The sequence below is a fragment of the Erpetoichthys calabaricus genome, chromosome 10 (assembly GCF_900747795.2).
Source record: "Erpetoichthys calabaricus chromosome 10, fErpCal1.3, whole genome shotgun sequence".
Classification (NCBI taxonomy): Eukaryota; Metazoa; Chordata; class Cladistia; order Polypteriformes; family Polypteridae; genus Erpetoichthys; species Erpetoichthys calabaricus.
In genome coordinates, this window is record NC_041403.2 from 119,879,656 (window position 1) to 119,893,311 (window position 13,656).

Consider the following 13,656-nt stretch of genomic DNA (forward strand, 5'->3'; position numbering starts at 1 on the left):
ACTGAGAGAGACAGTCAGCACACTCCGCCACCCCCCTGGTCTGATGTAGTATTACACTTACTCAAGCCCTTTAGCTGTCTCCTAATCACCACGTGTGTGACAACATCGCAGTCAATGTAAGTGAACAGAGAAATGTAAAATTTAAAACAGTTCTGTTTTGGAATTCTACACACAGCAAATCTTTACTTTCAGATTTTTTAAAATTATATTTGGAAATAAAATTCAGACGAGCCAGGTCTAAGGAAGTTATATCACCTTCCAAAAAGCAAATGTATTTTACATAACCATGTGTGTAATTCTTGGCACTGCAGATAAACACAAAACCTGTTTTCAGTTTTTTTTCAATTTGTAAATTAGGTTTAGGATTAGGGTTAGTCTGAATATCAGACACTAAAAACACTGCAAGTGTGCCACATGAGTGACGTCACCTCATAACACCCAATGTACATAAGGAAACAGAAGCTAGCACTGACCAATCTGACAGTACTCACTGATCTGAAACTTGCTAAAAAGCATATTACATCCCAGAGGAACACAAGTACGAGTTAATTACTTGGATGGAGCTCATTGTCTCCTATCTGGCTTCTACTCTGTTTATAGTGCTGCAGATACTGTAAATACTGATATGTGATTTCTGCTTACAAGTTTTGTATTGTTCACTGAATGTACATGTGGATAGTGTGCACGTACAGTTTTTTCCAGTTCCGTTAAAGCAAGTAGTAGGGCAGCAGATAATGTTACGGCTCTTAGGAGGTGATACTTCTTGTTTCTTTCAACTATTATTTCCAAATTAAATCCAATTAAAAAACAGAAGAAACAAAGCAATAAGGTTCCACATTTTCTATATGTCACTCACAAAACCAATAATGTGTGTTTTGGTAGAAAAGGTCAAAGAAGATGTGTGCCAGCACTGAATATAACACATTGGCAATCTCATCTGCTTATATTTGACAAAGCACAGTTAGTAAGTTGGCTTGAATAAAGGTAAGAAGCATTAAACAGGCTATCTCTATCTAACAGAATGGTGAGATCAATTTGTTTTTTTCTTTTTTTGGGGGGAGGAGTACCATCTTCCAATTCTCTCTCAATCAGGACCGTTACAAACAACTTACTTGTAGCTGTTTCTACATTTCTAGTTTCCACCTGGCATAGTATCTTATTCAAATCTAGACTTTGTTTGTTACATATCCTGCACAGACTTTGCCATTGTTTTACTGTTTATTTTGTATATGGGTGTTTCAAGGTATGGGGGGTGGAATGTTTGTTATGTGAATAGTGATTCTTTTGAGTTTAGATTCCTACCATTAAAACAGCATAACTGTTTATACAATGTATATGCATGGGTACCTATAAGTGTTCTTCTGTGTTTATATATGTACATATAATTCATCTTGATGATGTGCTTATCTTTCATTATATACTGGGACTTGGAGGGGAACAATGTGATTTAATCTTATATGATTCTTATTGATGTTGGCTTAGTCCGCAGCATTTTCCCCTGTCTCATTTAAGGCTGGGTTTGTGACCTCATTTACAGCAGAAGAGTGAGCTGTTACAGGTTTGAGGAATTTACATAAATTTTGATTTTTGATGTAGATTATTCTACCAGCTTGCAATAAAATTAATGGAGGATATTAAATGTATGATTCATTAAGATGTAGAATACAAGCAGAAGCTGTGACAGGCACTGGAGTAGATGTTGAATCGGAGATCCTTAGTTTTAAATTGGACAGACTAAACAGAACAGCCCTTGCTCTATAAAGTACATTTAAACTAGAAGGGCTACTGGAAATATGTGTTTCCATTTATTCTCCAACTGGCGTAGACTTTTTAATCCAACAAATCTATATATTGTGCCTCGGCTAACTTTTTAACAAAATCTCCATCTCAACCTATGCATTTCTGATACCATCTTTGTAATATAATGCCTTTCAAATTGTAAGTGATGAAACTAGCTTTAATAACAACACGGTGCAGACAATTATCTTAAATAACACAGCATTATGAAAATTACAAGGAAATATTTTTTGGTCAACTGTGCCCTCCCCTTCTATTGGTTTGGTGTGTCACCTAACAGGTACAACCTTCCTCTGTATCCTTTATTCTCCCCCATTTCCCTGCTGTAGTCTTCACTACCATTTCTCTTTTGCTACATGTCAGTTTCTTTCCTTGGCTCAATTTTCTTTTTCACCTTTCGCTAGAGGTAGTTAATGGATGATTATAATGATTATCTGATAGTCCAAATTTGTGTTGTCTCCTTTAAATTACATTACCTCATTATCTGACACAGTTAAGTGAATGAATGTCAGTAGTTAGTTTTGTTTTCTTCTTCATTTGAAATTCAGTCACCAAATATTATAGCAGACATGCCCATCTCAGCTACTGTACTTTCTCATGCAGGAACTGTGAACACTTTACTGAGGCAGTTAACATCATTTTTCACTGAGATGTTAGACCACAGCTAAAACCACTAATTATGGTGGTATGAGTGTCAATATTGTTAGGCATTTCTTGGTTATTCCAAAATGTACATAAGTACTAAGCACTGAATTATGAGGCACTTTAAAAAGAATATGCAGCCCATAATGTCAATTTGTGCAGTCTGCACACAAATTTAAAACCTTCATGATTTTGTTAACAAAATGTGAATGTCAATGTGAATGGCCCATGCATAAGTTTAAAATCGTGATTTTATTAACAAAAATGACATAATGAAATACATAATCTGTGCACATTTTGGAACATGTGAGCAAATGAGCAAGCTTGTTAATAATGTTACATGTGTACAAGCAGAAGCTTGTGTTTATGAAAGTGGACTTTGTGATATGTATAACCATACGCATATACTGAAGTTTCGATTGTACATGGTTGGAAGACCGATTGCTATGTAAGTCCATGCATTCTCGCACGTGTGTTTGGATTGCTAAAATTAATTCAGCTGAAATCGTCCAAGTGCTGTATTATATCTTAGATTTTGTTATCCCTAACCATGAGTGCTACTGTGAAAAAACGTAACATTGAAGGTGAATGCTGTGTTTTTAACAAGGAATGGACATACAAGTACATACAATGTTGAAAGTAAAGCACTGTGCCTAATATGCCATGATAGTCTTGCAGTTTTTAAGGTCAATTTATCAGAAAATGATGTACAGCAAAAAGCTAATTTTATTTGGCTCCTTTCTTTGTGTACCAAAGTTATATAGTTATATGAATAATGTATTTTTATGTGAAAATATCATTCATTATTTAGCAAATTTAGGTTTTTGTCACACGTGGCCTCCTAGAGAACTTACAGATGTCTATGTGGCCCTCGGAGAAAAAAGTTTGCCCAACTCCGATATGACATGAATCAGAATCACTTTACTGATAACATGTGAAACATACCAGAATCTGTGGTGGGCTGGCACCCTGCCCGGGGTTTGTTCCTGCCTTGCGCCCTGTGTTGGCTGGGATTGGCTCCAGCAGACCCCAATGACCCGGTGTTAGGGTATAGCAGGTTGGACAATGACTGACTGACATACCAGAATTGACTTTTTTTTAGGTGCAAAACATGGGATATAAGACATTACCAGCTCGAGACAACATAATTTCAACCCACCATTAACCCTACACTGTGCAAAGCACTATACAAATGGAACAATTTCTTCAACAAAAACCATTGCAAACTTCAATAGTTATCTCAAATAAATGGAAAAACTATAAAAGAGTATATAGATATCAAATAGTACAACTTGAGCAAGTATGAAGTATTTACAAATAGACAAACAGCACAGTTACCATTTATATGTTGCAAAAACAGGAGTAACCCTATTTAAGTTTTTTTTTAGGATTGGAATAATCTGAGGAAAGAAGCTGCAGAGATGGCATATACTTCAGGTCACAATAGACCTGTACCTCCTCTGTGATGGCAATTTAATGAACAGATGGCTGCTGGGGTGGGTGGAGTAAGCACCAATTGTTCCTGCTTTCTTTTTCGCTCTGGTGATGAACAGATCATTTAATGTTAGAAGACGATAGCCAATGATTTTCTCAGCTGAAAAAAATCATGTGCTGCAACCAACTCTCTCAATGATGGCTGAGTAAAAATTTAACAATATACGCCTTGATATGTCCAGCTTCTTAAGCTGATGAAGGAAAAACAATCCCTGGCTTTCTTGATGATGGAGGTGATGTGCTTGTTTCTTTTTAAATGTATTAGTGAAAGTCCACAAGAATTCAAATTACTGAACCACAGACACAGTTTGGCCATTAACTTGCAAAGGTGGACAGTTAGTGACTTGTTGCCGGAAGTCAATCCTCATTTCCAATGTCTTAATAGCATTGAGCTCCAAGTTGTTACAAGAACACCATTCTACAAGATGGCCCACCTCTCTTTCATAGGAAGACACGTCATTATTGGGAATGTGACCCACTACGGTTGTGTCATATGCAAACTTTAGGATTTTTACAGATTTGTCCATGGATCTTCAGTCATTTGTGTAAAGTAAAAACAGGAGGGATGAAAGAACACAGCCTTGGGGTGAGCCTATGCTAACTGACATTGAGTCTGATATATAGGGGCCCATTCTCATATTCTGCTTCCTACCTGTTAAGAAACTCATAATCTACTGGCATCCACCATGGGATAATAACTGGATTAATTTACTCTGAAGCAACTCTGGAAAATAGTCTTGAAGGCTAGGTAGAAATCCACAAACAAAACCCTTACATACAGTAGGTGTTAGGCAAGTCCAGGTGCTGAGTGATTTTCCCCATATGCGAACTGTAGTGGATCAAGGAGAAGGGTCAGTGATGGACTTTAGGTAGGAAAGCATAAAATGGTTGAATACTTTCATAACCAATGAGGTCAAAGCAACTGGACTATAGAAATTGTGTTAAACAGCAATATTAGCAAATAACATCTATTTTCTACATTTTACGATGAATTTTTTACTATAGGTTTTAATTTGTGATATTATATTCCAATAAACTGGTTAAGCCTAAAATTGTGAGGTTGAGTAGAGAAGACTATTATTTGCACGTGTTACCTGCATAATGTTGCATAATGTTTGAGTAACATGTGTGTGTCTTTGGTGAAGGTAATTAGGTAGGAGTGTTAATCCCGCCTTAATTATATAAGAGATGTACAGTATCACTGTTGCGTGAACATCAGATGTACACAGCACTTATTTTTTTTCTGAACTAACATCTAAATGTAATATTCTTGTGTGTAAACACTCAGTTAGATGAACACTAGTGATGGGAAATACTGCTGATTTTCTTTTCGATCCGATATCGGGTGATACTGAAGCCAGTATTGCCGATACTGATACCCATGCCAATATTGATGCAGCCTGAGTGTCATCTTGCAAGAATGGTTAATCTTCTGTAAAAACTTACAGGATGTGTTGACATCAAACGGTCACAATTTAAAGGTTTTGCATTAGTAAACTATTACATGTAGTGCCAAAGATCAAAGTTCTTTGCTTGTTTATTAACAGAAATTATTAAACATGTTCAATTCTTACAAATGATCTGTGGAACAACAAGCGATAGTGTTACATTTTTTTCTTCTTCAATGTAAAAAGCATTGCATTTTTTGGCTCAAAAAATTACTTTAGTTTTTACTGTAAATGTGCAAAACACTAAAAGTAAGCAAGCAGAAATGTAAAAAGTATATTGATGCAAATACCAAGCAAGCATCACTTCGGTTTTACTGTCCGTTTCAGTTTCACTGCCTGAACACAGGTTCACTTTGTCATCACTACTGATGAGTGGCTCCTCAACATTACTGCTCATATCACTCATTAAGGAGCAACATTTTGGATGCTGAAAAATGTTTTTTACAAGACGCCATTATTAAAAGGTTTGACTAAACGTGAGAGGAAAAGATGCACCTATATTGTTGCCTGGGTAACGCTCTAGACTATCGCTTTTAGCGTTGTTTTCACAGGCTGAGTGATACTCAGATCAAATGCTAGGGAGAGGGATTTAAAGATAATATCGAGTAATATTTTTTTTCATACAAAATGGACATAATAAATATAGAAAGTTTGAAAATGTGTTTGAAGTATGTCCATTCATCAAGGTATGCTGTAAATGTAATGTACTCCTCCCTAAAAACAGACTTTGATTATTTTCTATTCAAACAATTACAAAAACCTTACATCATCTTACATACTGATGTTACCTGAGTTCTGCCTGCCTTTCTCGCAGGCTTCTTTAAGAGTAGACTTGAATCTGAATGTCTGTGAACTCTTCTGTTCAGCTCTGTTGTAACTTCTTGGGTTCGCAATGTGACTGACTTTCATGTGTTTTATTAGATTTGTGGTATTGCAAAAATAATGTACAGTTTTCTGAGATGTATCACATTTTGCTTCATTATTGTTCACTCAGTGGAGTAAAATAACTCCAAAAAATGGTTTGCTTTCTTTCTACCATTTCCTCACATACACAGTCCCACTGCTTTGGTTGGTGGACCGCAGCACGGCCAGTTTGAATGCAGGGCAGTGTAGTGGCAGAGGTTGCCACAGCGGATCATCTTCTTCCATATCTTCATGTCCTCTTCATCTTGCTCTGTCACCCATTACCTGCATGCCCTCTCTCACCACATCCATAAAACTTCTCTTGGGCCTTCCACTTTTCCTCTTGCCTGGCAGCTCTGTTCTTAACATCCTTTTCCCAATATACCCAAGCATCTCTCCTCAGCACATGTCCAAACAAAGGCAATCTCGCCTCACTGACTTTGTCTGCCAATCGTCCACCCTGAGCTGACCCTCTAATGTACTCATTTCTAATCCTATCCATCCTCGTCACAGCCAGTGCAAATCTTAGCATCTTTAACTCTGCTACCTCCAGCTCTGTCTCCTGCTTTCTGGTCAGTGCCACCATCTCCAACCCATACAGCAAATCTGGGCTCACTACCGTCCTGTAGATCTTCCCTTTCACTCTTGCTGGTTCCCGTCTGTCACAAATTACTCCTGACACTCTTCTCCACCCATTCCACTCTACCTGCACTCTCTTTTTCACCTCTCTTCCAGAATCCCCATTACTCTGTACTGTTGATCCCAAGTATTTAAACTCATCCACCTTCGCCAGCTCTACTCCCTGCATCCTCACTATTTCACTGACCTCCCTCTCATTTACACACATGTATTCTGTCTTGTTCCTACTGACCTTCATTCCTCTCCTCTCCAGAGCATATCTCCACCTCTCCAGGGTCTCGTGAACCTGCTCCCTACTATCACTACAGATCACAATGTCATCAGCAAACATCATAGTCCACGGTGATTCCTGTCTAATCTCGTCTGTCAACTTGTCCATCACCATTGCAAATAAGAAAGGACTTGGAGCCGATCCCTGGTGTAATTCCACCTCCACATTGAATGCATCACTCCTACTGCAGACCTCACCACAGTCACACTTCCCTCGTACATATCCTGTACAACTCTTACGTACTTCTCTGCCACTCCCAACTTCCTCATATAATACCACAGCTCCTCTCGAGGCACCCTGTCATATGCCTTCTCCAGGTCCATAAAGACGCAATGCATCTCCTTCTGGCCTTCTCTATACTTCTCCATCAATGCCCTCAGAGCAAACATTCCTCTGTCCAGATGTCACTTCAAGCACCCTTCTTGCTGACACCCTTACTACTTCTGCTGTAGTTGCCCAGCTGTCTGGTAACCCTTCATTGCCACCCAGTGCCTGTCTTACCTCCTCCCTAAACTCAACCTTGCAGTCTTCCTTTTTCAACTTCCACCATCTGATCCTTGGCTCTGCCCTCAGTCTCCTCCTCTTCTTGATCTCCAACATCATCCTACAGACCACCATCCTATGCTGTCTAACTATACTTTCCCCTGCCACCACTTTACAGTCTTCAAATACCTTCAGATTGACTCTTCTGCATCTTCCTCCACTCTTGTACGTCACCCTATGTTCCTCCCTCTTCTTAAAATACGTATTCACCACAGCCATGTCCATCCTTTTCACAAGATCCACTATCATCAGACCTTCTCCATTCCTCTCCTTAACACCATACCTACCCATCACCTCCTCATCTCTTCTGTTCCCTTCACCAACATGTCCAAACATAATAAACCAACATAATAAACTTGCATAATATTGAAAATGTGTAATATTAATACTTTTAATGTGAACATTGATGTTTAAATTAAAAAGTCTGGCAGAGTGGTGGCTCTGAGGCTAAGGATCTGCACTGGCAATCAGAAGGTTGGCAGTTCGAATCCCGTAAATACCACTAGGGACTCTGCTCTGTTGGGCCCTTGAGCAAAGCCCTTAACCTGCAATTGCTGAGTGCTTTGACTAGTGAGAAAAGCGCTATATAAATGCAAAGAATTATTATTATCGATACTTTACTATCAGTCTTTAACTCTGAGAAAGTTCATTGCTGTGTGTACTGGACTGTGTCGTCAGCCACTGGTCAAATCTATGCTCAAATTGCTGTTATGGCCTTTGAAGTCAGTTATTGCAGAGTTAACAAAATGTCCACACACTCGGGGTGGAAACATGTATATGTAAAAGCCAACAGGGAGGCCTCTGCATAATATAAAGAATCTGACACACTAATTACTTCTTTAATGGGCTTGTACTGTAATCCTCTTTAATAAAACCCCTGTGTGCGTCCAGTGTCCGTGTGTGTGTGTCTTCTGGTGAAGTGCGCATGCGAGGGGCATGGTGCGATGACCGCCTGACGCGTCACACAAGACAGAGTGGGTGGGACCTATAAAATATCGAAAACTGGATATCGGTAAATGAGGTAAGACCTAAAACATAAAACACGACCAGCTTCCCCATTGTTGTGCAAGTGTTCACCCTGAGGATGTCAGATTTGCGATTAAGAAGCTTGGCCCGGTAAAGTGTCAGTCGTTGAAGGGGTTTTCCTAAACATACGAATTTTCATGATATTACAATACGATGACTTTTAAAAGTAGATTTATTTTTGCGCACATTACATCAGTTGCTGGGGAGAATCTGCTGATTGCCCACCGTTGTGACAGAAAATTGAACGCATATTATGGACAGCAAAGCCAGTATTACTGTCAGAGAAAATTACAGGCATTTTACGGGAAAAATTTATTGAGGTAAAAGGTCTCTTGCCATTTAATATAGACTGTTCCTACTAATGTTTATGGACTACTGTTCTAGCACCCGTTATTGTAACAGGCTTAATGTCTAGTATAAAATAAACATTTAAAACACATAAGGAATAGATATAATGCTTAGCAAAATAAAATGTGGCAGTTTTAAAAGAACAGTTGCTTACCAACTGAAAAACTGAATGGTATTTGGATGGCGACCAGAGGGCATGTTGGACATCTACTCTTCTTGTCCACTTTGTAAATATTTTTCATTTAATTAGGCAAAAAATGATAATGAAAAATTAAAAGCACACAACTACTACCTTTTTTTTTTGCTCATTTTTCCTTAGGGGCTCAGTACAACACTATTAAACAGCGACCCTATGACTGGCTGTGGCACACTATTCTTATATTCTGGATGGGCGAGTAATTTTCACTTTCTGCTGTCGCACACACTTTTTACATCTTTTTAATGCAAATTCAGAATATAACAGTTTTTATGTGGACAGTGAACTCTGGATACACGTATAACAGCAGTTGTTAGACAGAGTGATTACAAATAAGGATTTGTTACAAAGATTGAAATATAGTTAAGTACAATAGTTAAAGCCATCACTGTAGAGTAAAGGTTGAACGCTTAAAATAATGAATGGTTTTGGCACGGTAATTCCATCTCAACTCAATTAAGGTGAAGACAGCAAATGTAAATAGTGCCTCCATTCTTACTCCCCTCGGTAGATGCCCATAGAAAGTCCTTCTTCTTCTTTAAACTTCACTTAAAATAGATAATGGTCTACATGTACTAGGTAATGTTGACGTACTTCTGGTGAAATCTCAGCCAGCTCAGTCACTTCCATTGTCCATACTGCAGTTGTGATTTTTGTTTAATGGTGAGAATATCTGTGAAAAAGAAGTTTAGTTTCAGTGTGCAGAGACCCCTACAGCTGAACATTGTTGTGAACCTTTTCAGCTTCCAGTAAGTACAACAAGGTACTTAGTTTTCATCCAGTTCTATACAATGTTGCTATCTGGAGAGTGAGAGCTTTACGGTTGGTCATTATACCCAAGTTTGTAGCTGGCATTTTAATTAAGATTTTCATGAGTCATAATCTGAGATGGCAGCGACTGTTGAAGAAGGGAGCAGTTCCTGCGTTGTTTGAGTGGAATAGTTTGTCCATTCCACTTTCAAGACCAGGGGTTTGCGAGTGAAGTAGGCGATCGACAGAGGTAGACACACCAGGCAAAGAGGCGGAGGATGATGATAAAATCCTCCAGGACCATGGCTGCACTTCGGCTCCTAATCCAGCAGTTGTCAACCTGGCACTTGATGAAAACATGTCTCTCAGAGAGAAGTTTTTCCAGCTGATTAAATAATCTGAAACTCTTAACAATGAAGCAGCGGTTTGACATTCACTGTTTTGCTGGCTCAGACAGGTATTTGCTTTTTTACAAGGTAAGATGTCCAGCAGACTACGTGTTATTTGGATTGTAGCATCAGCACCGAGCGCCACAATGAATAGACTCTCAGCTCTTGACATGGCACTTTGAGGTGGCTCACTGCTTGCCTTTTGACACACTAGTTGGAAAAAGTACATGCGGCTGCAGGGCTGCTGTTTTTATTGGAGCTCCTGTTATCAATGATGTAATGCCAGCTCACTGTTTTGGTGGCTCAGTTCTGGCTGATATAACTTGTCCAGCTCCGTTGCAATATTAAGCTTACATATATATTCACTTCTCCCTGAATGAAGTTCAATGACTAATTATTGAAACTGTTTTTTACAGATGCCTAATGTAATTGCATATTTGTCCCATGAAAGTTCATAGTCGATAAAAGGTTTTAATAAATCAGGATCTTGCTTTCATAATTGTTGATGTAGCTTGAAACATATAGTTTGAAGCCCTTCTCCTTTTTAGCTCTTTGTGTGACCACGTCTTGAAGCGATCAGGTGAAAAATGCCATAGCTTGTCCATTTTGATATCAGCGCCAGAAGTGCAGCAGCTGGCTGACATGGAATTTGGAAGAGAGTGTGCATGTAGCCTGTTGAAAAGCTACAGGGAGTAAGGGGTGCAGTGCATAGTCTTAAGAGGTGTAGACTATTTAAATACATCAGTATAAAGAATACTGTTATCAATATATTGCCACTTAACTTGTGCTAATAAGATGTTTTTCCTTATGTCTCTCTTATCTCAACAGGGACCTGAAGTGGGAGCAAATAAAAAGATAAGATCATGTAGTGCATCACAGCAAGATGATTCTTCATGTTATTTTTCATTACATGCAAGTCTTTGGCTATTTTATGGTGGAAATAAAGAAAAAAAAAAAAGACTCCTGTTCTTTAACACAATGGGTTATGACTTCAGTACGATGACTCAGTATCCTATAGAATGGACTCATCACATTTAGGAGAAATAGCCAAGGTGTACTAAGTCTTAAAGGCCTAAAGTACACATATATGTACATAATAACAGTAAATATATATGTATATTATATAAATATTTAACACACATACTGTATATGCACCCATATATTGAGAATTAGAATTTACAACGAAAACAGGGGGATAGCACACTTTGAAAGTGCTGAAGGACTGTGACGGTGTAACCCAAAAAGATGCAACTTGCCATGTTTTTGCTATGATACTCTACAGTTAATACACTGATGGCAGTTGCTGTGAGGATGAGGAAACAAACTCTGAGCTCATTTTTAGGACATGGATACCCCGGAGCTAAGTAATTTGTGTCAATTATGATGAGCTTCCATGGCTACAAACCAGAACACAGGCAGTTTGCCTGATACACGTTTTGTGGATGTCTTGAAAATCATATTTGGATTAACTGAATATTTTACATAATCCTGGGGAGCTAATTGGATACAACTTCAGTCCATAATGTGCTTCTGTGGAAATGAACTTTAGCACTGTAAGGAGAAACATCTTCGTCCGTGTAAGGCCTCTCACAGGTTTGTCGATAAAGACGAGGCTAGTCATAGAGCAAAGCTACATTTTGGCACACTTTTGCAGCAGTTTAATGGATACAAGCACCTAAATAAATACAAGGATATTTTACATGCAGTCTGTCACCATTTGGGAAGTTTTAATGAGCAATTGTAAAAAGAAACTTTATTCCAGTTTGCAAACTCTTTTTCCAAAACCATACTCTATTAATCTGTTATTTTAGACTGCTGGACTTGCTTTACTAAATTTCAAAACCTTCCCCAACCCTATGGATAAGTTGTACTCTTTAAGAAATTCAAATAAAAAAATAAAGCCCATTTTGAAGCACTTTCAAAATTTCAATTCACTAAGTACTTTGGGCAGAAACTGGAATTTACATAATTTGACTTGACTGAAACCTACAGGCTAACCAACCGAGTACATTCTGTGGCCGCTGCTGCCTCCCCACTCCCTGGCTTCAGCCCTGCTTCCCAACTCACTTAGTGCCTCTCTGGGGTTCTCTCAAATAAGTGCATTTGGATTCGTTATTCAACCGTGACTGAGAGTGTACTCCAGAGTGTACTGTCCTTCCATCCAGACTTTTTTGAAGCTGTGCTCAAAATCTGCCAGGATAGGGTCATCTTGATCTTCATGGCCATTTAAAGGAAGGTGCATGGATGTCTTGAATAAATGTATATACAGTGCTTACAATGTATTCTTATGTAAAAGAAACACTAATAAAATGCACATGTAAAGAATTGTCATACTTTGTACATGTCCATTTCGATCTAACATAACTTTATATTTTCGATGTGCATCTGCAATTCAAAGTTATTAGTACTAACATGAGTCTTTTACACCCAACAGCTGATTGTTTTTATTAAATTGCAAATTGTATTTGAACTGTCTTCACTGGCTTGACATAAATGCTAGACATAATTTTTGTATTAACACAATCAAAAACACTATGGCCTTTGTCTTGGCGAGCAGGCCTTAGATTTACTTTTCAGAGCCTCACTTTTAAGGCTTTCATTGGATTTTTTGTTATGGCAAGGACAGTCAGCTTTAGGAGTACCAGCAGAATTCTTGTGTAACTGAAGAACTTTCTTCACAATTAGACACCCCTTCAAAATGTCAGTAGGATGTAGTCATCATAATATTGGACATATAGTTACATTTCATACTGTCAAAAGCAAAGTGTCTTGAGGTAATCGCCCTTGAAGGCTCTGGATTAGGCCCGTTTCATGGTCTTTAACAAGCTCAATTTTCAATGTTGAGGCTGAGAGGTTAAATACTCTTAGGTTTATGGAAAAAATAATTCTGAAGAAACTCTGTAAGCACCCATTTATTAAATTATACTTTGTCCTACAGCACCACAAGTGATCTGCATGGTGATTGTATTATGTAATAAAGATATGAATCGGGAATTACATGTAAAATTAAATCTACATACATTTACTTTTGTGTCAAATTCTTTCCTGACTATTAGTTTTTTGCGAGTGTTCCAGAAGACTGACAGTACCCTTGCAATAGAACTCTAATCATGCCTTATGTATAAAGTGATGGATGAACCGCTGCCAGGGAAGCTTCATTTCAATGACTTTCACATTTCAGTTTTCACCGATGAGCTCTTTGATTTTTTA

General features: G+C 38.3%; 1 protein-coding gene across 1 annotated transcript in view; it reads left to right on the forward strand.

Annotated features, from left to right (window-relative positions):
- The window catches only part of LOC114659374 (endothelin-3-like), a 96,249-nt gene extending 83,472 nt beyond the window's left edge, over positions 1-12,777 (forward strand). Inside the window, exon 4 of the mRNA XM_028811828.2 lies at positions 11,275-12,777. Coding sequence (XP_028667661.1) covers positions 11,275-11,305 — 31 coding nt within the window. The 3' untranslated portion in view covers positions 11,306-12,777. The remainder of the gene's footprint in view (positions 1-11,274) is intronic.
- The last annotated feature ends 879 nt before the right edge of the window (positions 12,778-13,656 follow it).